The sequence below is a fragment of the Carassius auratus genome, linkage group LG30F (genome assembly GCF_003368295.1).
Source record: "Carassius auratus strain Wakin linkage group LG30F, ASM336829v1, whole genome shotgun sequence".
In the NCBI taxonomy this organism is placed as follows: domain Eukaryota; kingdom Metazoa; phylum Chordata; class Actinopteri; order Cypriniformes; family Cyprinidae; genus Carassius; species Carassius auratus.
In genome coordinates, this window is record NC_039294.1 from 1,529,370 (window position 1) to 1,551,644 (window position 22,275).

At 39.3% G+C, this 22,275-nt stretch overlaps 1 protein-coding gene and 1 long non-coding RNA gene across 3 annotated transcripts in view; both read left to right on the top strand.

Annotated features, from left to right (window-relative positions):
• The first annotated feature begins 202 nt into the window (after positions 1-202).
• Positions 203-16,938, top strand: LOC113067926 (uncharacterized). The gene is made up of 3 exons (XR_003279465.1): positions 203-290; positions 12,764-12,859; positions 16,327-16,938. It is a non-coding gene; the product is annotated as an uncharacterized LOC113067926 (long non-coding RNA).
• Positions 16,939-17,766: 828 nt separating this feature from the next.
• Positions 17,767-22,275, top strand: part of LOC113068001 (RNA-binding protein Musashi homolog 1-like) — a 29,536-nt gene continuing 25,027 nt past the window's right edge. Inside the window, exons 1-4 of one of the 2 annotated variants that reach the window (XM_026240538.1) lie at positions 17,767-17,953; positions 18,492-18,532; positions 19,136-19,217; positions 19,310-19,394. In XM_026240538.1, the coding sequence (XP_026096323.1) occupies positions 17,889-17,953; positions 18,492-18,532; positions 19,136-19,217; positions 19,310-19,394 (273 nt within the window). In that variant the 5' untranslated portion in view covers positions 17,767-17,888. The remainder of the gene's footprint in view (positions 17,954-18,491; positions 18,533-19,135; positions 19,218-19,309; positions 19,395-22,275) is intronic. The other variant, XM_026240539.1, reaches the window with a different exon arrangement.

Consider the following 22,275-nt stretch of genomic DNA (forward strand, 5'->3'; position numbering starts at 1 on the left):
ATTAATTTTATGTTCTCTCATAAGGCTCCTAGTTAATATTCATAAAACTTCGGCAGATCCTGATTCGTTTATTTGATAACTTTTTTTGCCTTTCGTCCAATCATCAAGCAGCTTGGCGAACGTCACGGTACGTAGTTAATATTCATGAGCCAGGCTTGGAAGGGCGAGTCCTGTCAGCAGCACGCGCAGCGGCGGTCTCGAGGTGTTGCGCGCGGCCACTCCTCTTATAAACGTGCGCAACCTTCAACCGGAAAAACCAGTTAAGCTGAATGGAAGGAGAAAGACACGGGGTGTGTATAAAACACTTTATGAGATGGGAGACACACAGATATTGGTACATTTTCCATAATAAACTATTCAGTGAAGATGCGTTGGAACTAATTAGGTTGGCATGGATATTTGTTTAAGGGATAGTTTACCCCAAAATACAAATTCTGTCATTAATTACTCACCCTCATGTCGTTCTAAACCCGTAAGACATTCGTTCATCTTCGGAACACAAATTACTATATTTTTTATGAAATCCGAGAGGCAAATAAATGTATAAAGGACATAGTTAAAATGGTCCATGTGACATCAGTAGTTCAACCATAACTTTAAGAAGCTACAAAATTATTTTTGTGCACAAAGAAAACAAAAAATAACAACCACATCAACTTTCTCTTCTGGGACAATCTGCAGCCATTATCGAGTATGGTGCATACTTGTGCATTCCTCTGTTCGTGAACAAGGCGCAGCACATAGCTTGTTTATAGTCAGGAAAATCATGCACATGCATGGTAATACTCTTCAAAATGGCGCCAAATCTGTTGAGTAAATTCCTTATTTTTGCAAAACTATATCTTTAAGGTTGTTAAAGCTGTTAAAATAGTACTTTGTCAGCCAACATCATCGTTGGTTGAATCATAAGCAAAGGACATCAGAAGTATTGTTTATTTGCTGTTGCTAATTTAAACATGCATTTAGGGTTGTCTTAAGACTTAATGTACATTTGGTGTGACATAACCTGCAGTTAGACTTTGGTCAAATGTCAACTTTTTACAGGTTAGTTAGTGATATAATATATAACTAGAGTAGAATGATTACAGATATCTATACTGTAATGTTAGCACTCTCACTTTGTTCAAACAAATTCTATTACAGTGCCAATTTGGTTTATATGATTAATATGCAATGCAGTCTAATTTAATATTATATACAATCTAAAATGAGTTCAAGTTTATAGTGAATTTTCAATATACAGCTGCATCTTAATAAATTAGAATGTCATAGAAAAGTTCATTTATTTCAGTAATTTAACTCAAATTGTGAAACTTCTGTGTTAAATTCAGTGCACACAAAACCCCACCAATTCACAATCTCAACAAATAAGAATACTTCATAAGACTAATAATATATATATATATATATATATATATATATATATATATATATATATATATATATATATATATATATATTTTTTTTTTGTGAATTGTTGGCCTTCTAAAAAAGTATGTTCCTTTACTGTACATGTACTTAATACTTAGTAGGGGCTCCTTTTTTATACTTACTGCCTCAATTCTGCGTGGCATGGAGGTGATAAGTTGTGGCACTGCTGAGGTGGTCTGGAAGCCAAGGTTTCTTTGACAGTGGCCTTCAGCTCATCTGCATTTTTGGTCTCTTGTTTCTCATCTTCCTCTTGACAATACACCATAGATTCTCTCTGGGGTTCAGGTCTGGTGAGTTTGCTGGCCAGTCAAGCACACCAACACCATGGTCATTTAACCAACTTTTGGTGCCTTTGGCAGTGTGGGCAGGTGCAAAATCCTGCTGGAAAATGAAATCAGCATCTTCTAAAAGCTGGTCAGCAGAAGGAAGCATGAAGTGCTCCAAAATTTCTTGGTAAACGGGTGAAGTGACTTTGGTTTTCAAAAAACACAATGGGCCAACACCAGCAGATGACATTGCACCCCAAATCATCACAGACTGTGGAAACTTAACACTGGACTTCAAGCTACTCCACCCTTCCTCCAGACTCTAGGACCTTGGTTTCCAAATGAAATACAAAACTTGCTCTTATCTGAAAAGAGAACTTTGGACCACTGAACAACAGTCCAGTTCTTCTTCTCTTAGCACAGGTAAAACACCTCTGATGTTGTCTGTGGTTCAGCAAATTCCTCGACACGTCTGTGTGTGGTGCTCTTGATGCCTTGACCCCAGCCTCATTCCATTCATTGTGAAGTTCACTCAAATTCATGAATAGATTTCGCTTGACAATCCTCATAAGGCTGCGGTTCTCTCAGTTGGTTATGCATCTTTTTCTTCCACACTTTATCCTTCCACTCAACTTTATGTTAACATGCTTGGATACAGCACTCTGTGAACAGCCAGCTTCTTTGACATTGAATGTTTGTGGCTTACCCTCTTTATGAAGGGTGTCAGTGATTGTCTTCTGGACAGCTGTCAGATCAGCAGTCTTCCACATGAGTGTGTAGCCTACTGATCCAAACTGAGAGACCATTTTGAAGGCTCAGGAAACCTTTGCAGGTGTTTTGAGTTGATTAGCTGATGTCACCATATTCTAATTTGTTGAGATAGAGAATTGGTGGCCTTTTGTTAAATGTGAGCCAAAATCATCACAATTAAAAGAACCAAATACTTAAACTACTTCAGTCTGTGTGCATTAAATTTATTTAATACACAAGTTTCACAATTTGAGTTGAATTCCTGAAATAAAATAACTTTTCCACAACATTCTAATTCATTGGGATGCACCTGTATTTATGCCTCGACTGCAGCTGTGTACAGATAATTATTTTCCTCCTTGACAGAAGTCTACAGGAATTGAAATAACGAGTCAGAAACATAAACAGGAAACACAGATGACTAGTGGACAGATTTCAGTAAATGGGTCAGATAAATATAGTGCTATCATTTTTATATGTATATTCATGATCAATACAGCCATGCATGTGAGTTAATAATTGCTGTTAGCAGTGTTTGGAATAACGGCGTTTAAAAGAACGGCGTTAGGTAACGACGTTATTTTTTCAGTAACGGGGTAATCTAACTAATTACTTTTCCCGTCGTTACAACGACGTTAATGTTACTGAACGTTAAATGTGGTGCGTTACTATGCATTGATTTAATAAACTATGCAATCCGAACGCACCCCTGGCTCACACAGCGAGTGAGCAGGTGGGTTAATGACGAGATAAGCGGTTATGATTGGCTAAGGCAGAGTCATTTGTTTCATGGTAGCCAATCAGAGCCAGTGTTTTTACACACATGCTGGCGGCGCCAAACACACACACACACGCAACAGCTACACAGAGATTCGCAGCAGAGTGGCGAGTCAGGAGCAATCCGATGAAAAGTTGGCATTTTCAAGGTGAAGATATAAGCACTACTTCAAATTAATTGTGGTCAAAGGCAAGAACGTGCATGTAATGTGTATATGTAATGTGTGACACGCATCTACAAAGCTAGTGGCCAAAAACACTTTTCTTACAAAGATAATACTTGAAGTGCAGGATATAACTCTTGCTGTCTGTTGACGTGCAATAAATATGGAAAGTTATGTACCTGTCTGTTCTACTCATTTCAACTGACTTGTGAAAACTGAAAAAAAAAAAAAAAAAAAAAAAAGTACAAATTCTCTAACATGTAGCAACTTTTTTATTTTATTTTTATTTTATTTTTTTACAGTAACGCAAATAGTTACTTTCCCTGGTAATGAGTTACTTTTATTATAGAGTAATTCAGTTACTAACTCAGTTACTTCTTTGAACAAGTAGTGAGTAACTATAACTAATGACTTTTTTAAAGTAACGTTCCCAACACTAGTGAACAAGTCTAAGGTGTCTATGTATCTTTGATATATTGTTATAGTTTTTTAATTAATATTTTTAAAATTTTTCATTTCCAACTATGTATATATGCAAACCTGATTCCAAAAAAGTTGGGACACTGTACAAATTGTGAGTAAAAAAGGAATGGAATAATCTCATAAACTTTTTATTTTATTCAGAATAGAATATAGATAACATATCAAATGTTGAAAGTGAGACATTTTGAAATGTCATGCCAAATATTGGCTCATTTTGGATTTCATGAGAGCTACACATTCCAATAAAGTTGGGACCGGTAGCAATAAGAGGCCGGAAAAGTTATTTGTACATATAAGGAACAGCTGGAGGACCAATTTGCTACTTTTTTTGCATTTGGCAACATAATTGGGTATGAAAAGAGCCTCTCAGAGTGGCAGTGTCTCTCAGAAGTCAAAATGGGCAGAGGATCAACAATTCCCCCAATGCTGCAGCGAAAAACAGTGGAGCAATATCAGAAAGGAGTTTCTCAGAGAAAAATTGCAAAGAGTTTGAAGTTATCATCATGTACAGTACATAATATTATCCAAAGATCCAGAGAATCTGGAACAATCTCTGTGAGTAAAGGTCAAGGCTGGAAAATGATACTGGATGCCCGTGATCTTCGGGCCCTGCGGCACTGCATCACAAAAAGGAATGCTACTGTAATGGAAATCTCAACCGAAAATTTTTTCGGTGAACACAATCCACCGTGCCATTCACCGTTGCTGGCTAAAACTCTATAGGTCAAAAAAGAAGCCATATCTGAACATGATCCAGAAGCACAGGCAAGGCTCATTTAAAATGGACTGTGGCAAAGTGGAAAACTGTTCTGTAGTCACATGAATCCAAATTTGAAGTTCTTTTTGGAAAACTGGGACGCCATGTCATCCGGACTAAAGAGGACAAGGACAACCCAAGTTGTTATCAGCGCTCAGTTCAGAAGTCTGCATCTCTGATGGTATGGGGTTGCATGAGTCCGTACACATCTGGAAATGCACCATCAATGCTGAAAGGTATATGCAAGTTCTAGAACAACATATGCTCCATCCAGACGTCGTCTCTTTCAGAGAAGACCTTGCATTTTCCAACATGACAATCCCAGACCACATACTGCATCAATTGCAACATCATGGCTGTGTAGAAGAAGGATCCGGGTACTGAAATGACCAGCCTGCAGTCCAGATCTTTCACCCATAGAAAACATTTGGCACATCATAAAGAGGAAGATGCGACAAAGAAGACCCAAGACAGTTGAGCATCTAGAAGCCTGTATTAGACAAGAATGGGACAACATTCCTATTCCTAAACTTGATCAACTTGTCTCCTCAGTCCCCAGATGTTTGCAGACTCTTATAAAAAGAAGAGGGGATGCCACACAGTGCTAAACATGGCCTTGTCCCAACTTTTTTTGAGATGTGTTGATTCTGTGAAATTTAACATTTTCTCAGTTTCAACATTTGATATGTCATCTTTGTTGTATTCTAAATAAAATCTTGAAATTTTAAACTTCCACATCATATCATTCTGTTTTTATTCACAATTTGTACAGTGTCCCAACTTTTTTGGAATCGGGTTTGTATATGCAACACTCTCACACACATTTACACACACACACACACACACATATATATATATAATTATTTATTTATTTATTTATTTTCAAATGCATCTGCGGTTATCTCAGGCATGCTATAGTGATATTTTTTTCAACACATTTTTTTTTTTTTGTTGCAGAACATTTTTATTAAAAACCTTAAAGGGTTCAATCAATATGTGTTACCAGGTTTTTTGTCATTTCATTGGCTGCAAACCAGGTGCAATGCAATATTTATATGCCATATTTTAATTTGATGTGAATAAGATGTAAGAACTATGACAGATAGAAAGATCTGAATGAAGGATTTGTTTACAAACACTGAGCTTTTGTTTTCACAAGACTTTAATTGATGGACTGGATTCAGGTCAGATTATGGTCTTAAAAATAGCTTGTTTTCACAAGGACAGGATGAAAGTGATAACTACTGTACAGACTTCCTCTTTCTACACCTCCCAGACACCGAGTGCAGCAGACACTGAGTGATATGACTCATCAAAGTGATTCCACTTCCTGTCGAAATGGTTATTATCATAATCACATCCTTAGTGTTATCACATACAAAAATATAGAAGGTGAATGTGACAGAATTGTGTGGGTTAAATGAGGCCATTGGCTTTTTCTGCTAAATTTATTTAGCATGTTTGCTGACATCTGGTGGAAAGTCTTTGCTGCTAAGGTTGAGGTTTCCTCTTCAGGTAGGGGTATCCTTATTGTTTTTTTATTTATTTATTTATTTTTTGCTGAAAATAGACAGAGCAGAATCATTGTTACAAATTGTGAATGCAAAATCTTTTATTGCATTTTAAGCCTGACCTATAATACCATGTATATTACCACACAGTCTTATATTTACTTACATTAAGCCCTTCGAAAAAAAGGTTCCGAAAGGAGACGTTCCAGAATGAAAATATAATAATATTAGCTAATAACACATTTTTGTGGAAAAAACATATGTGAGTTTAAACAATTACTGGCTGACATCCAGTTGATGTTCTTTGAATTAAGCCTTTCACCTTTGAATGGTTTAATATTTCATGCCAGGTTAATTATTATTATTATTATTATTATTATTATTTTTGATTATTGGACGACAACATTCAATAATTTAGTAATAGCAGTAGGTGCAGTTTCCTCCCCATGTTCATGTTACCTGCACGCCACACCCAGTAATCACATCTGATGTGCTTTATTAGATGTTTGATGACATCCCAACTAAGATCAAACGGGTGGAGTCTTCTCAGTCCATGACTGGGCATGTGTTTTCTATGAGGATCTCATTCAAATGAATACATAAGTCATTATTTGGAGAATAGATTAGAGATTGAAATTAGACAATATTTTATGTTTATTAATTAATTAATTAATTATTTTTCCATTTTCTAAAGAAAATGTGAGGTTTGCTTGCCTGTACAAAATTCAGAATGTTTCTAAATGGTCGAAAAGGTATTGTAGGTGGTTGCTTGGGTGTTGTGGATGGTTACTAGGGGATTGTTTACTGACCCAAGTCAAAAGAGCACATAAATGAATAAATGTAAATATACATTCGTATACTTCTGGCTTTGGTCTAAAGAGGGCGCAAGAGGAAAGGAGACTCCATTTAACTTTCCCAACTTTTCCAAATTACATGAAGTAACTTTAAGATGTGTTCCAAGTATGTTTTAACCCTGTAAAGCCTAACCGTTTCTTGAACATTAGAAAGAAAAAAGAAAAAAAGAAACATATATGTTATGTACTAGCTCTGTATCTCCCAAAAAGAAAAATGCTGAGTTCATAATCAAAAGTTCTGTAGATTCAAATCATATAATGCAATGCAATACATTTATGATTGAGAGATGAACAAATAAACGTTCCTCAAAAGCCTGATCACGGCAAAAAGACAACCTGAAGGTGGACATTTTTACAATTATACTAAAAGAGCTTGCTAAAAAAGTTGAAACTATCAATCAAATGACACCTGTCGCCTACTGTAAACTAAACATATGGACACAGAAAAGAAAACGGCAGTCTTAAGGTCTTTAAATATATTGTGAATTTAACTACACTAGATCATGTGATCACAAATGATTCAAGTTCTGCATTTTGTTAGCAAACATTTCTGATCAGACCCCTCCTTCGTTTCAGAAGGCTACTAAATCACTCGTTCATCCTGCGGTGATCCCATCTTTATGTTAACAATTCGTCCTGTCTTCCTCTTCCCTGTTCTCCCAATTCTCTCTTGGCACTTTTGCGCCCCTCCCTTGCTCAGTCGTTGTGTTTTTCTTCCTTTCTTCCACTCTCACCAGGTAACCAGACCTCCTGTGGGGGGTGTTGAGTTTCCACTTTCCCAGAGAAGGAGACAATTTGAGCCTCACAAAGCCTACAAAAGCTGTACGCCACCGTTCCTCCTCTCTCGCTCTGGGCCCTTTCTGTTTCTAATTCGCCACTGTCTGTGGGCCTTCCTCGCTATTCCCTTGACGGTTTATTTCTTTGCACTCTTTATCTCCCTTTTTTCTGTGTGAATCTGATAAACGGACAAAAATAATTGCAGGGCAAACTGTAAAACACATCCACACATTGGCAAAAATCCCATCGGGCTTCACAAGAAATGGAAAAGAATTAAGAAATAAAATAAAATGAACAGTGATTGGTATCTTCTCTGCTGCTTCGCTCGATACAAAACACTCGTGTGTGTGTGTGTCCAGCTGGTCAGCAAAGAACAAGTGTAACTGAGTCGAAGTGGCAGGCGGGGGGGATCTATATGAGTGTTGGTTTACAGTGTGCAACGATGACAGCAGTGGCACAGTGAGAGATCAGCCGAGATTCACCCTTTGACCTTTCATGCTGTCACTTATCCAGAAAAATACTGCGTCATTATTGTTGCTGTTAAAGGAGTCATTTATTTAAATAAATTAATTTTGTCCATCTTTGATTTACCATAATAAAATGGATAGTTCTGGTCCTTGATTCTGATTGGTTGAGCCGTGTACGAAGCTGTTGTAAATTACTCTACAAACATACACCTTTGTTTACTTCTGTGTGTTGCTCGCCAATCACTTTGTTGGAACCACAACGGTTTCTGATGAACTACATTGTTTGGTGGAAGAATACTGTTTTTTTTTTTATTCTTTATTTTGCCTTTGTCCTCTGTGAAACTCAAAAGCAGATGTTTTGTAGCATGTTGTAGCACTGCACTTTTCAATGCAGTGAAGGCATGCATGACCACAGCGGAGAGAAATACTTTCATTTTGTTCGGTTACTCACAAATGCTTATGATTCAAGAGGACTTGGAAATTTTGGCAAAACAGCATGTTTCCTATTAATATTCCTGCTAGTAAATTAGGTTGCTTAAATGTTTTTTTCTGTAAACAGTATTTTAAACATTAAAACTTAAAAACAAGATACATTTACAAAAGCAGCAAAAAACGTGCACATGTGTTTGTGTGTGTGTGTGTGTATATATACACACACATATATATATATATATATATATATATATATATATATATATACTTTTGTAGGCATAAATCTAATTTCATTTTAATGATGTTTGTACATAAAACATTTTATTTATTTATTTTTTGCCAGTTTTGTAAAAAAAAAATTTGCTTCTCAAGTTTGTGGTTAGTAAGATTTAGTTTGTTTCAGCAAGTACACATTAAATTGATCAAAAATAACAGTGAATATATTTAGAATATCAAATTTTTTCTCTTTCAAATAAACTTTCAACTTATCAAGAAAACTGTGAAAAACGTCTCAGGTTACGAATGTAACCATGGTTCCCTGAGAGGGAACGAGACACTGCATCCTCTGAAGGGACACTATGGGGAACACCTCGTCGTGACCCGTGTCTGAAGCATACTTTGAAAAACGCCAATGTGTTGGCCGGCGACAGCCTCTGACGTCGCTACCGGCGCGACTATAAATACGCGCCCGTAGGACCCGTCACTTATCTTCTTCGTGAAGCTTGCGTCCGAAGCATGGCAGGGAGCTAGAGGACGCAGTGTCTCATTCCCTCTCAGGGAACCATGGTTACATTCGTAACCTGAGACGTTCCCTGTCAAGGGAACTTCGAACTGCGTCCTCTGAAGGGACACTATGGGGAACAGTATACCCACGCCACCATGCTGAGGGGAGTGCAGGCCAGAATCATGGCAAACACTAAGTACCAACTCTACCATTTCACTGGGAGTCGCCCCTGGGACGGTTCGACGGCTGTCCATGACATTATCCCTTATGGCCAAAGGCCTAAGCTACATACCCAACTTACCTGAAGGGCCTCGGCCCGGGGTAGAGCTGAAGGCTTGGAATCACGAAAGATTCCTTTAAAGGGATACGGCTAAGAACTTAGCACTGTTTATTACCAGTCTTGCCTGTCACAAAGGAGGGGCTCTCGTGGCACTCTGATAGAGCAGCTCGTAGATGGAATGGCCCGGGAGCAGAGCAATTGGAGGACGGAACGTACAGATGAAGCCTCGGCCACGCCTGTACCATGGCGTCCAGCCCCAATGGAGCTGGATGAGTCAGAGGAAGCCAGAGGGGATAGTGCAACGCTCTCTTGAGCCGCAAAACCGATCCACCCAGGTCTGGCCAAACTCTCTAACTCTGCTTCAACACCTTGGTGCAAAGGCGCCATTCCCCGAGCCTCAGCCCCTGCCTCAGCAGGAGGTCTGCTCTCACAGAGCGTCTCAAAACAGTATGTAGTACTGGAGCGCTCTGATGAAAAAAACGAGAATTCAGTCTCCCATGAGAGGAGGACTCCGAGCTCCGAGCAGCATGCTCATAGGCGACCCTTTTTGAAAAGGGGAGCGCTGCTAAACTACCGCGAGAATTGCCCACACAGCCCCCCATGTTGAGGGGCGGTGCTTGAGGTGTATAACAAATACACACTGGTTGGATGAAGCCCAAGGAACCCCGGGGCTAATCATCTTAAGAAAGGGAACGAAGCGGAGCGCGTAACCCTTACCGTACAGGATTTTAGAAAGTGCGCAGAGCCTTGCGTGCACACTTACCACTTACGTCGATTTGAGACAGTGCGCAAAGTGTTCACGTGCACACTGACCACCATGTTGTTTTGAGAAAGTACACAGGCTTAGCGTGTGTACAGAAAAGTTACCTGACAACCACTGTATGTGGGAGCTCACCTTCAGAGAGACCTGTGAAGCCTACTATCTGATAACCACAATATGTGGGAGTTCACCTACAGAGAGGCCTAGAGAGGCCTACTACCTGTTACCAGATAACCACCTCAGTGGAAGGTAATATGGAACTCGACTCCAGGGAGGCCTGGTGAGGCCTACTACCTGACAACCACAAACCGTGGGAGCTTGTTTTTTAGTGGAAACGCACAGCATGTAGGAGCTAAATCTCCAGGGAGGCCTGGTGAAGCCTACTACCTAACAACCACAGTATGTGGGAGCTCGCTTTCAGAGAGACCTGGTGAAGCCTACTATCTGAAAAAAAAACACAATATGCGGGAGTCCACACAGCCCCTCATGTTGAGGGAAGCGATGCTTGGGGTGTATAACAAATACACACTGGTTGAATGAAGCCCAAGGAACCTCGGGGCTAATCATCTTAAGAAAGGGAACGAAGCGGAGCGCGTAACCCTTACCGTACAAGATTTTAGAAAGTGCGCAGAGACTTGCGTGCACACTTACCACGATTTGAGACAGTGCGCAAAGTGCTCACGTGCACACTGACCACCATGTGGTTTTGAGACAGTACACAGGCTTAGCGTGTGTACAGAAAGGTTCCTAAGCATCGCAGAGGCGCTGGATCGCACGGGAGAGGCGAGCTCCAACCCTCAAGCGAGGGGAGCATCACCTGAGGCAGTACATACAGAAGGACTCCGTAACTACCACCTCCCCGGATGCGCCAAGCAGCCAGGCGGTCCCTCAGGGTGACTGGGCCGGATATCCATGAAATTCCCTGCAGTGCTGTGCCAGTTCTGACGATCAGCCAGGCTCCTCGGGAGGGGTGTGGGATGAGCAACCGCAGAGCGCTCGCTTCCCACACGTGGAACTCGCTCCGCGGTGGGTGTCGCGCCCTGGGGGGGGGGCGAACCCACGCGGCACGGCCGCCTGCCGAAAGCCTGTGATCGTGGCCAGAGCACAAGGCTGGAACTGAGCACTGTAAAGGAAATTTATTATTTATTATTATTTTTTTATTTTTATTTTGCCGCGGCGCGATCCATAACCTCTAACAGCTCCCCATACACAGAGCAGGAGAAATGAGCGGCTCAGCCTCAGCTTCTTCGCCACTCTCAAATATCTCCTGCTCTTTCTGGGTAGAACCCAGCAGAGCACTGACTTCAGTGTCAGAAAGGGTTAATGACAACGCATCTTCCTCCCGAAGTTCACTCTCGTTTGCCGCCGGAGAGTGTGAGAGGAAAAGTCCCTCTCTACACTCCTCAGCGAGATCCACCTGTGATCCCCACAAGCTCATTCTCCTCCATGCCTCGGCAACGGCGGGTCCTGAGCCACGAGATCCAGATGACAAACGAGAGCGGAGCTTTTTCATAGAAAAACGCTCGCAGTGCGCGCAGATTGCCCCCTCAAGGACATCGCGCGCGTGCTCTTCGCCCAAACAAGAGACGCAAAGACTGTGTGTGTCATCAGGTGTCAAATAACACTGACATGGATGCACACACTGTTTAAACTCCTTGCTAGTGGATGCCATTATAACGATAATAGATCGCTCTTACCGTTCTGGACGTTTCTCAGATGCACGCTTCAAACAAAACAGTCAATGAAGACGAAGAAGATAAGTGACGGGTCCTACGGGTGCGTATTTATAGTCGCGCCGGTAGCGACGTCAGAGGCTGTCGCCGGCCAACACATTGGCGTTTTTCAAAGTATGCTTCAGACACGGGTCACGACGAGGTGTTCCCCATAGTGTCCCTTCAGAGGACGCAGTTTAAAGTTCCCTTGACAGGGAACCACAGTTTCCACAAAAATGTGAAGCAGCACAACTGTGTTCAAGATGGAAAATAGGTTAATTATAAATGTTTCTTGAGCACCAAATCAGTATATTAGAATGATTTCTGAAGATCATGTGACACTGAAGACTGAAGTGATGATGCTGAAAATAAAGCAGAGCATTACAAAAATAAATTACATTTTACAATATATTAAAATAGAAAATAATTATTTTGAGTTACAATAATATTTAGAAAATTTTTTACCTTTTTTTGATCAAATGAATGCAGCCTTGGTGAGCGTTAGAGACTTCTTTAAAAAAAAAAAAAAACATTTGAACGATAGTGTGCATTGCTTTTTTAAAAGGATGTTACTTTTGTGGTGCTTTTAAAGTGTTTTTCTTGTTGTGGTTTTTGCAGCTCAACAGTCCTGTATGATTTCATTGAATGGAAAGCAGCTTTGACATTCTTCAAGTGTCCTTTTGTGTTCCACATGGAAGAAAGAAGAACATGAAGGTGAGAAAAAATTTGAGAGAATTTTGTGAGTAAATTATTTCTTAATCTATTTAAAAGAGTTTAAATTAAGTTGATGTAAAAGTGGGAAGCTGTTTTGATGAAGTGGCTTTTAAAAAATAAAAAGAGGAAAAAAATTATAAGTCTGGGCCTTTCCAGCAGCAGAAACGGCAAAAATCAAAAGAAAAGTCAAGTCTGTTAAAACAGTCTCTCTCAAGATGAACTGCACACACTGTAAAAGAGCTTTTGCAGGTTTGGAACAACATGAAGAAAATGGGAAGACATAGATATTCATATTCAGATAATTATTATCAATTATGTTTTTAAATCTTCTGAAGAAAATGTGAATCCTCATGCAAAACCTCCAAGATAGGGAAAGTGGTTGCCAAGACATTACTTGTGGTTGCTTTTTGGCATAAAGTCAAAAAAGTTCACTCTTGAAGTCTCTGTTATATTCTTGTCTCTCTATGGCCCTGGTCCCTTCTTATGTAGGATTTTTGTCACCCATTTTATTTTACTGCAAGTCTACATATATTTTACCATTTATAGAGCTAGATGGATGGTGTAAGATTACTTGCAACACGCAAGTAAACGATGACAGAATTATCATTTCTGGGTGACCTATCCCTTTAAGATCACACATGATCGGATGGATACTAAACATATAAAAAGTAAAAATAAATGTGCAAAGGTCATTAGGGGATTCCCATGTCCTCCTTCTTGACCCCCACCAAAACCCGTCACTAACCCATTCACTGACCAGGCAGGTTGACGCTCCGAACGAACCCCCCTACGTCCCACAAAGAGAGGGAACGCTGTGACCCTATAAATAGAGGCGAGGAATGGTGCTGATATGTTGAAGGAAGGAGGGGGGCATGGAAAAAGGATTAAGAGAGATATTGGGCTGCTCGGGCTGCTCTTGCAGCCTGTGGATCTCTGACTCAGGTAATCTGGATAGCAGGGATGTCACATGGGAAATTTGTGTGATCTTGATGACAGTCCAATTGGCCTTGATGTGCTCGTTTGCGCTCCGTCTCTCCCTCTATTTCCCTCTTCCTTTTGGCAGTGATGAAGATGGGAAGTGTGCTCATTATTGATGGTAAAGGTGTGATGACTGTATGTCATGTTCAGGTGCTTACTTCCTGACTAGAAACATTCAGACTTCCTTATTGGCTCATTAGATGCTCTTATCCAATCAGAAACTGGCCTGGTTTACTCCTTGGCAACTTAATGTTTTCGAGGGAAAGATTTACAGGTAGTTTAGATCTAAATTGAACCTTTTGTGCTTTATAACTATCCCTGCTGTAATCAGTCAGCTAAGGTTTATTGGCATGACTGTAAACATTTAGAATATTGATAAAGCATTTACAGGTCAGAGGTCGCAATATGAACTGAATATAGACTGTAAAAATGGGAGTACATTTGACAAGAAAATTCTATTTCAGTATTTTAAATTTCACAGTTAATTGAATGCGTTACTTGCCATTTTGTGTAATTATTTTATTAAGTAAATGTGTGTGTGTGTGTGTGTGTGGACGCGTGGGCATGTTTTTGTGACATATCAGGACACAACTCTGTATAATGACATGGGTATGACACAGGTATTACAAGGAGAGGGTGACTTATGAGGACATAAGCCATGTCACCATTTTTCAAAACGCTTATAAATCATACAGAATGAGTTTTTTTGAGAAAGTAAAAATGCACAAAGTTTCCTGTGAGGGTTAGGTTTAGGGGTAGGGTTGGTGAATGGCGATAGAATATACAGTTTCTACAGTATAAAAACCATTACGCCTATGGGATGTCCCCACTTTTCACAAAAAGAAACGTGTGTGTGTGTGTGTGTGTGTGTGTGTGTCTGGACCACACAACCAGTGATGAGGGTCAAGTTTTTGACCATTAATTCATGGTTTGTTGATGGCTGAGATACAACTGTTTGAAAATCTGGATCCTGAGGGTGCAGAAAAATGCAATTAAGAAAATTGCCGTTAAAGTTGTCCAAATGAAGTCCTTAGCAATGCATATTACTAATCAAAAATGCAGCTTTGATATATTTTGGTTAGAAAATGTACAAAATATCTTCATGGAACATGATATTTACTTAATATCCTAATTATTGTTATATTATTATTTATTTATTTTTTGTCATAAAAGAAAAATTCATAATTGTGTTACTTTTATTGATCAAGGATGCATGATCAAACTAATCAAAAGTAAAAGTAAAGAAATTGTTTATGTTACAGAACATTTTATGTTACAGAATTTTAATTTCAAATAAAAATCTAATAAAAAAATAGGCAGCAAAAATGCAATATTTTTATCACCGATAATAATAAGAAATGTTTCTTGAGCAGCAAATCAACATAGAATGATTTCTGAAGATCATGTGACACTGAAGACTGGAGTAATGTTGCTGAAAATTCAGTTTTGATCACCAGGAATAAATTATTAAAATATGTTCAAGTAGAACATCATATTTTAAATTTAAATAATATTTTACAATATTACAGTTTGACTTCTACAGTATATGTTTGATCAAATAAATGCTGCCTTGGTGAGCATAAGTGATTTCTTTAAAAAAAAGGCCAAAAGTTAGGCCACCTTTCCTGCTTAACAGAATCAGTGAGTCTGGGAGCAGGTCTCAGGGTTGCAAGAGCCCCAGGAGTGATGAATGGCCAGGAAAATCACACCAGTTTGTGTGACTGTGAGTGGGAAGAAACAGAGCAAAACATCTCATCATCATGTTTCATAGGACTTTTTTATGATATATAAAACTTTTATAATGCAAGGCTAAATCAATCAACATTATTGTGGAAAAAAGCATAGTGGAGAGTCCCGTAAATATTTCTCTGGATGGGTTTCATTTCTGAAAGTCAGTTTCTTGGGTAAGTTGCCACTTTAGTTTGGCAAAATGTAATACTGTATACCATGTTATAGATATTAATATGAAAGGTAATTTGCATATTGTTTAAGCCAACATAAATTGTAATTAATAAATTATATAATAAGAACACTTGTGAAACTATGAAAATGGGTTTCCACCATGGGATAAAAAAATTAAATAAATAAATAAACAAAAAAGATCTCACAATTCTGATTCCCCACCCAAGCAAATGCAATTGTATGTCTTTACAATTCAGTTTTTTCTTCTCAGAATTGAGTTTATATATTATATCTTCCAGTTAAAATGCAGTTTAAAAGTGTGCCTTTATTTATTTATTTTTTGTTGTTGAATGTGATGTAATTTCAGAAGACAGAATTCACAAAAATTATCTTGAATTTGAACTAGACGTCTGAAAGCAATGTAAAAGCACTGCTAGGGAAACGAGCATTTGTGTAATTGAACTTCTGACTCAAAATGTCATAGCTTCTGTGACAACTAGCCCCAGTCCCCTCTTTAAAGATGCCATGGCTCTATTAATCTTATTTATCTGTGTTTTGCTTTCTTCGTCTCTTTTGTGCCATTCCAGTACCTGCTTCATCGACTCCTGCCCTGTCATGTCCAGACCAGACAGTGTTTAAGCCGTTAGCAATGCAAAAGAATAAAAGTTGCATATGAAAACAGATGTACATCAGTTATTGTCACCCACTGTTCCAGTACTTTCCTGTGCAGTTCTGATAATGAGGCCTGTGCATGAGGTCCAGATTTGTCATAAATGCATCTTGTCTCATCATTCTGTTTTCAACCTCTTCTCAACCCCCTTTCAAACTAATTCCTTCCCCTCCCCCTCTCCCTCTTTCTCTTTATTCAAAGCCATTGATCATGCATGCAGAAATTTAGCACGCCCATAGCTCCAGTCGGGAGCACTGGGGCGCTGTCCTACATACTGCTTCTCCACACACACACTCATCCTGACACCACAATCAAATACACAAGCATCCACACACACACACACACACACATATACAGGCTAACCGCGCTGACAAACTTATGAGCCGTGATAAATAAGCATGCAAATTTTTTTACAAATGATGGCATGCATTTCTACCTGTTTGGCCTCCGAACTGCTCTCAAAACTTTTGGAACATGAGTTTTATTTTGAATCTGATCATTCAGATTTTCATCTTGCATCTGTTTTCTCGTCTTCCACTGAAATATCTGGTTTCATATATCTAAGTTGTACTTGCAGGTGCATTTCTGCTCTAGGTTTGTGCTCTTAAAATAACTGCTGATATTGTTGGCTTTTGTGTGATAAATTGCTTTTGCTTTTCCTCAAGTTGCTTTGGATAACAATATAGATGTCATAGAGATGCATGGTTTTTGCATACAAATGTCATTTTTTCTTGTGCTTTTTTGCAGTCTGAAATTGGGAGACATAAAATCCACATTTTATTGTCTTATGAGATGTTTCGTGAAACACATAGTTGTTTATTTTTAAATGTTTAAAAAAAGTAAATGTGTTCAGAGACAGTAAATATATATTTTGAAACGGGCTTTAATATTCCAAGTGATTAGACTGTTTCCAGCCTGCCCGCTGCATGTCAGTGCTTATTCATTTTCAACAAATCACGAAATGACAAAACATTAAAATGACAACAATACCATGTGAGATGCTGTTGTTTATGAGGAACAATGAACACCTCCCTGAGGACTACAAATGGTTGTGGTCAGTCTATTGGCCCCACCCACTCATGCAAACCACCAATCACCTTGTCCTGATCTATCTATCTATCTATCTATCTATCTATCTATCTATCTATCTATCTATCTATCTATCTATCTATCTATCTATCTATCCGTTTGTCTGTCTGGTTGGCTTTCCCTTTCTTCAGACTGACCACGTTCTGCTCCGCTACTGTACGACAGCAGATTAAAGTGGGTGGGGCCGGGGCGAAAGATGGGCGGAGCAAACTACGAGAGTCCGGGAAAAGTCAAACGGGAGGCGGTGCCTCAGTGTGTGCGCAATCCAGGCCTGGGCCGTCCTCCTCCAGACGGGCCCTCCCTCCCCCACCCCCTCGGGCCACCCGCTCTTGAGTTGGACACTCCTGGCTCCCGTTCGGCTCACAGTCCGGGCAACAGAGGGACACGGGAATGGACACAGAAGGGAGTCAGAGCAGCCTGTCCTCCTCCACGCAGGACTCCCCACACGACCCCTGGTAAAGCTTCCTCTCTGCGCGCTCCGTTCGACTTTTCGGAGATCTATATTTACATCTATTCATTTAAACCTGAGTTTTGGGACCAGGAGGAAAGAGACCACCGGAGACAAAAGACACAAGCGCGGGTTCCTTGACGAAAGAGCGAAAATGGAAACAATGTAACAGCCAGGAGCCTCACTGTTACATTGTTTCCATGTTCCCCCTTTCCAGGACGCGCGCTGTTACATTGTTTCCATCTGTTACAATCGGAAGTGTTACATTTTTCCAGCATATTATGTTATTACGTTCAATTTCGCTTTTTCAAACGGGGATGATCGAACTTGTTACTTGTTACTTTTTAACGGAGTGGAAAGAATCAATTCTGCGTTTTCATTGGCAATAACGGCACCCATCTATCCATCATGGCCGAATTTCACTTTTCCACTTGATTTATTACGATTTTGGGATGTTGATTACTGTATTTACACATGCACCAGTAATCAATAGCGTTTCAGAAGACTTTCAGGTGTCTGATCTGACTCTCTTTTTCACCTTTCAGCAAAATGTTCATCGGCGGGTTGAGCTGGCAGACGACACAAGGTGAGACACGCGTGATCTTCTGTCCTGCGTGCTACTTCCACAAAAAAAGTCTAATGCATGGATTCCTGTGAGCTCGTAGGAGCGTTTCTTCTTTCTAGGTTTGATGGGTTAGAAACAGGAAATAGTTATGCACAGTGAAATCAAAGCGTGCATTCAAAGCACGCGCCTAATGCGTTATAGCTACATCGTTTACATAGGTGAATATTTATAGATCAATGGGATGTTTTATCTTCAAACTTCTCTCGCAATAGTTCCTCGAAAGCTCCAGACGATATTTATATAGTGCGCTGGTGGTGATTTGAGGTGAAAGCAAGGGCGCTAGTGAGGAAGATCTGATGTGGTTGTATAAATGCAGCACGCAGTGTGGAAAATCTCTGGCTGCATGCACACTATGCATGCATGTGTTGTTATTCAAATACTCAGCTTAGCTTAGAACATTAAAATAAGAATGCTTACCAGAGCTTTATAATGAGCACTATTGTTGAGATGCAAAGTGGTCATAGATGGGCAGTCTCAATGCTGATTTAGAAGCAGCAAGCTTTTTGTTTAAGCTACACTAAACTGCTGTTATGAAATAAATGCATTGTGTTTTTCTTTCTCCAGAGGGGCTGAAGGAATACTTTTGTAAATTCGGCGAGGTGAAGGAGTGTATGGTGATGCGGGATCCGGTTACGAAGCGCTCGAGGTGAGGGGGAGGCGCGCGCACATCCACTGCTGACTTGTTTGTTTGTGTGTTTGTAACTTGATTCTTATGCGTAATGTTATGCTTTTGCTCAGGGGGTTTGGATTTGTCACCTACGTAGACCAGACCGGTGTGGATAATGTTTTGGCCCAAAACAGACACGAGCTGGATTCAAAAACAGTGAGCTTTTAAATCGTTTTTTTTATTCTGTATAGCAGCTATCTGTTTGTTTAACATTTAATTCCATACAAAAAGTAGTTCTGCATGCTCTATTAGGGTCAGTGTTTCATCTCACCTGCATCAGGCTTATTCTTTGTTTTTGAACCAGCTGCCTCATATTCTGTTTCTTAAGCACTTAAGTCGGATGAATGCTTCTCCGTGGTTTTTGTTTCCTAAGATCATTTTAACTCCACATGCACGAGGCGCGATGTCCGTTCCAGCAGGTCTGTCTGGCGCAGAGCGCGCCACATGAAAGCGTTCTTTCGCGCTTTTCATCGTCATAGCAACCAGGGGAGCGAAACTGGGCAGAATCAAACTTTTCAAAATCTTCTAGGATTCGACCAACTCTCCAAAAACCTTGTGAAGATGCGTTTATATACTTTAGGAAACCACGCAGAAGCAGATTTATTATTATTCAAAAATAATATACCATGATTATGCTAGTGCAATGGTATTCTTTAAAGTACCATGCAATACCGATTCACTATTTTGGTATCAATCAAAATATCTCAGTATAACCATTACTAAACCAAAGACTTTGGACTGTTTTTGATCGTTTATTGCACATTGTCACATTTTAGACCTGTGTTTAAGGGTGTTTCTAGTATAATTAATATTATTCATATGCATTAAGAAGGTTTAGGTATTAATCATGTTTCTCATCTGGTTTTTCCTCGGAAGCCAGATCTGACAATCTCAAACAGTGAAGTGTATTAAACAAGCTGAATAGATCAAGCAATATGCAAAATTATTAACATGACATTGGCTGAATAGGAAAATTGACAGTTTTGTAAATGCATAACCAACAGCTGAAAACATTGATATACAAACACTCTGCTAAAAGTTATTTTAGTATTTGCCATAGTGATAGTGAACTTGTAGTACTGTAAATATTGATCAGACACACAGCCTTTGACGTCAACATCACTTTTCTCCTCCATTTTTACAGTGAATTTTGCTGTTATGACTATGCATGTTTGTATGCTTACATTTTGATATATTAGTTTTGCCTAATGTCTGTGACCTCAGATCAGAACAGATGTGTAACTAAACACCAATGCAAATGGCATGCGGCATAGTTTGAATATATGCTATTATATGTTTCCGAATACTTTAGTATTAATATGAAACAATTACTAAACCGTGGGGAATTTAATGGAAATGAAAGCGGCCTGTAAATCTATGAAACCTAATACATGTTGAGTTCCTGAACTTTTTTGTCCAGTTTTGACCGCCTTGCACAGAGTAGCTTGCTTGCTAGTAGCTGTATTTGAATAAGCACCCAGGTTGTGTTTGAATATGTGTATCCTGGGACGTCACTGATGGTCCTTTGTCAGATCTGTGTGGGTGTGTCAGCAGACAAAACCAGAGCTTTACTACAGAGATGCCACAGACCCCTTAAAAGATGTGTGTTTGTGTGTATTTGTTTGTTGTAAAATTTGGGCTGTGTCCTGGCCTGTTCCCGGTCCTTTCACATTAAAGAATGAGGCTAGTCGAATCATGTTTGGATGCATGTTTTTGCAAGAATATTGACAACTATTGATGGTGACTTAAACACTGCTGCTGCATGGAAAGACTCAGCCTGGCAACACTTCAGTCTCTTGGGTTCGGTTGCCCTGTGGGACTATCATCACCATAACAACTTTGTTGGTTATATCCGAGAGTGTCACACACTCTTAAACACGCCCAGTAACCGCTGTGACCCTCTGTAACACTTGATGGTGTAGATGTGTAGAATAATGCATGTGTATGGCATCAGTGTTGCATCAATCATAGTTTGAAATGATTTTGCAGTTCAAGAATAAGTCTGAAGTATTTTTCACTTTAATTCATGAGGAAGAAGGACAGACTGGCATGTATGAAAACAAGATTTATTTTTAACAGTCGAGAGAAATTCTAGTCTAGAATACTTTGTGGCTTCGAGTCAACATTTGCATGTGATCTGTTTTATTTACATAATGTGATGTATTAATTAGTGAATCTTATTTAAATTAGGGCCAGGATTGATCCTTTATTGAAAAAGCTAGAATAGGTTAGAAATGATAACTAGAAAAAGTGTGCGCTTTTCTTCAACAATGTGTCTGTTAAGAAAGTAAATATAATACTAATTAATGTCTAAGGTCTCCTATGCTGTGTATTGTGCTGGGGAAAATTGTATGCAAATTTACAAAAGTTTGGGGTCAGTTTTATATATATATATATATATATATAAAATACTGAATTAAAATTGAAACGCTGAATTAAAACCCTTGAAATGGTTTATGTTTCAAATAAATGTGGCTGTTTTGAACTTTAGGTTTTGAAGCATAAAATGAAGCAGCACAAGTGTTTTCAACACTGATGAGAATAAGAAATGTTTTTTTGAGCAGCAAATCAGCATATCAGAATGATTTCTCAAAATTCAAAATTTGATGCTCAAAATTCAGCTTTGATCACAGGAATAAAATAGTTATTCAAAATTGTAATTATATTTTATAAGTGTTACAGAATCACATAAAAATGTTGATTCTGATAGCTATGATGTAAATCTCCATTAGATGTATAGCTATACAGGAAAGCTCTGATGCAAGCTCTGTGCTTTGATGCAAAGGCTAATCAGTGTGTTAACTGTGTATTGATGGGTTTGAATGGCCTTTTCGTAGGGTTTTTGAGGCTCTATGTTTTGGTGGGGTTGCTGTGGGTTATTAGGTCACTCCAGTGGGGTCTGAAAGGCTGCGTGGGGAGGGATTCACAATAACAGGAAGCAATTTTGATAGATAAGACTATTGTGCAAATAGCTCCTCGTTCACTTCGGCAGCGTTTTGTGATTCCGGCAGAACTGCAGAGGAACCGTCAACAGTCT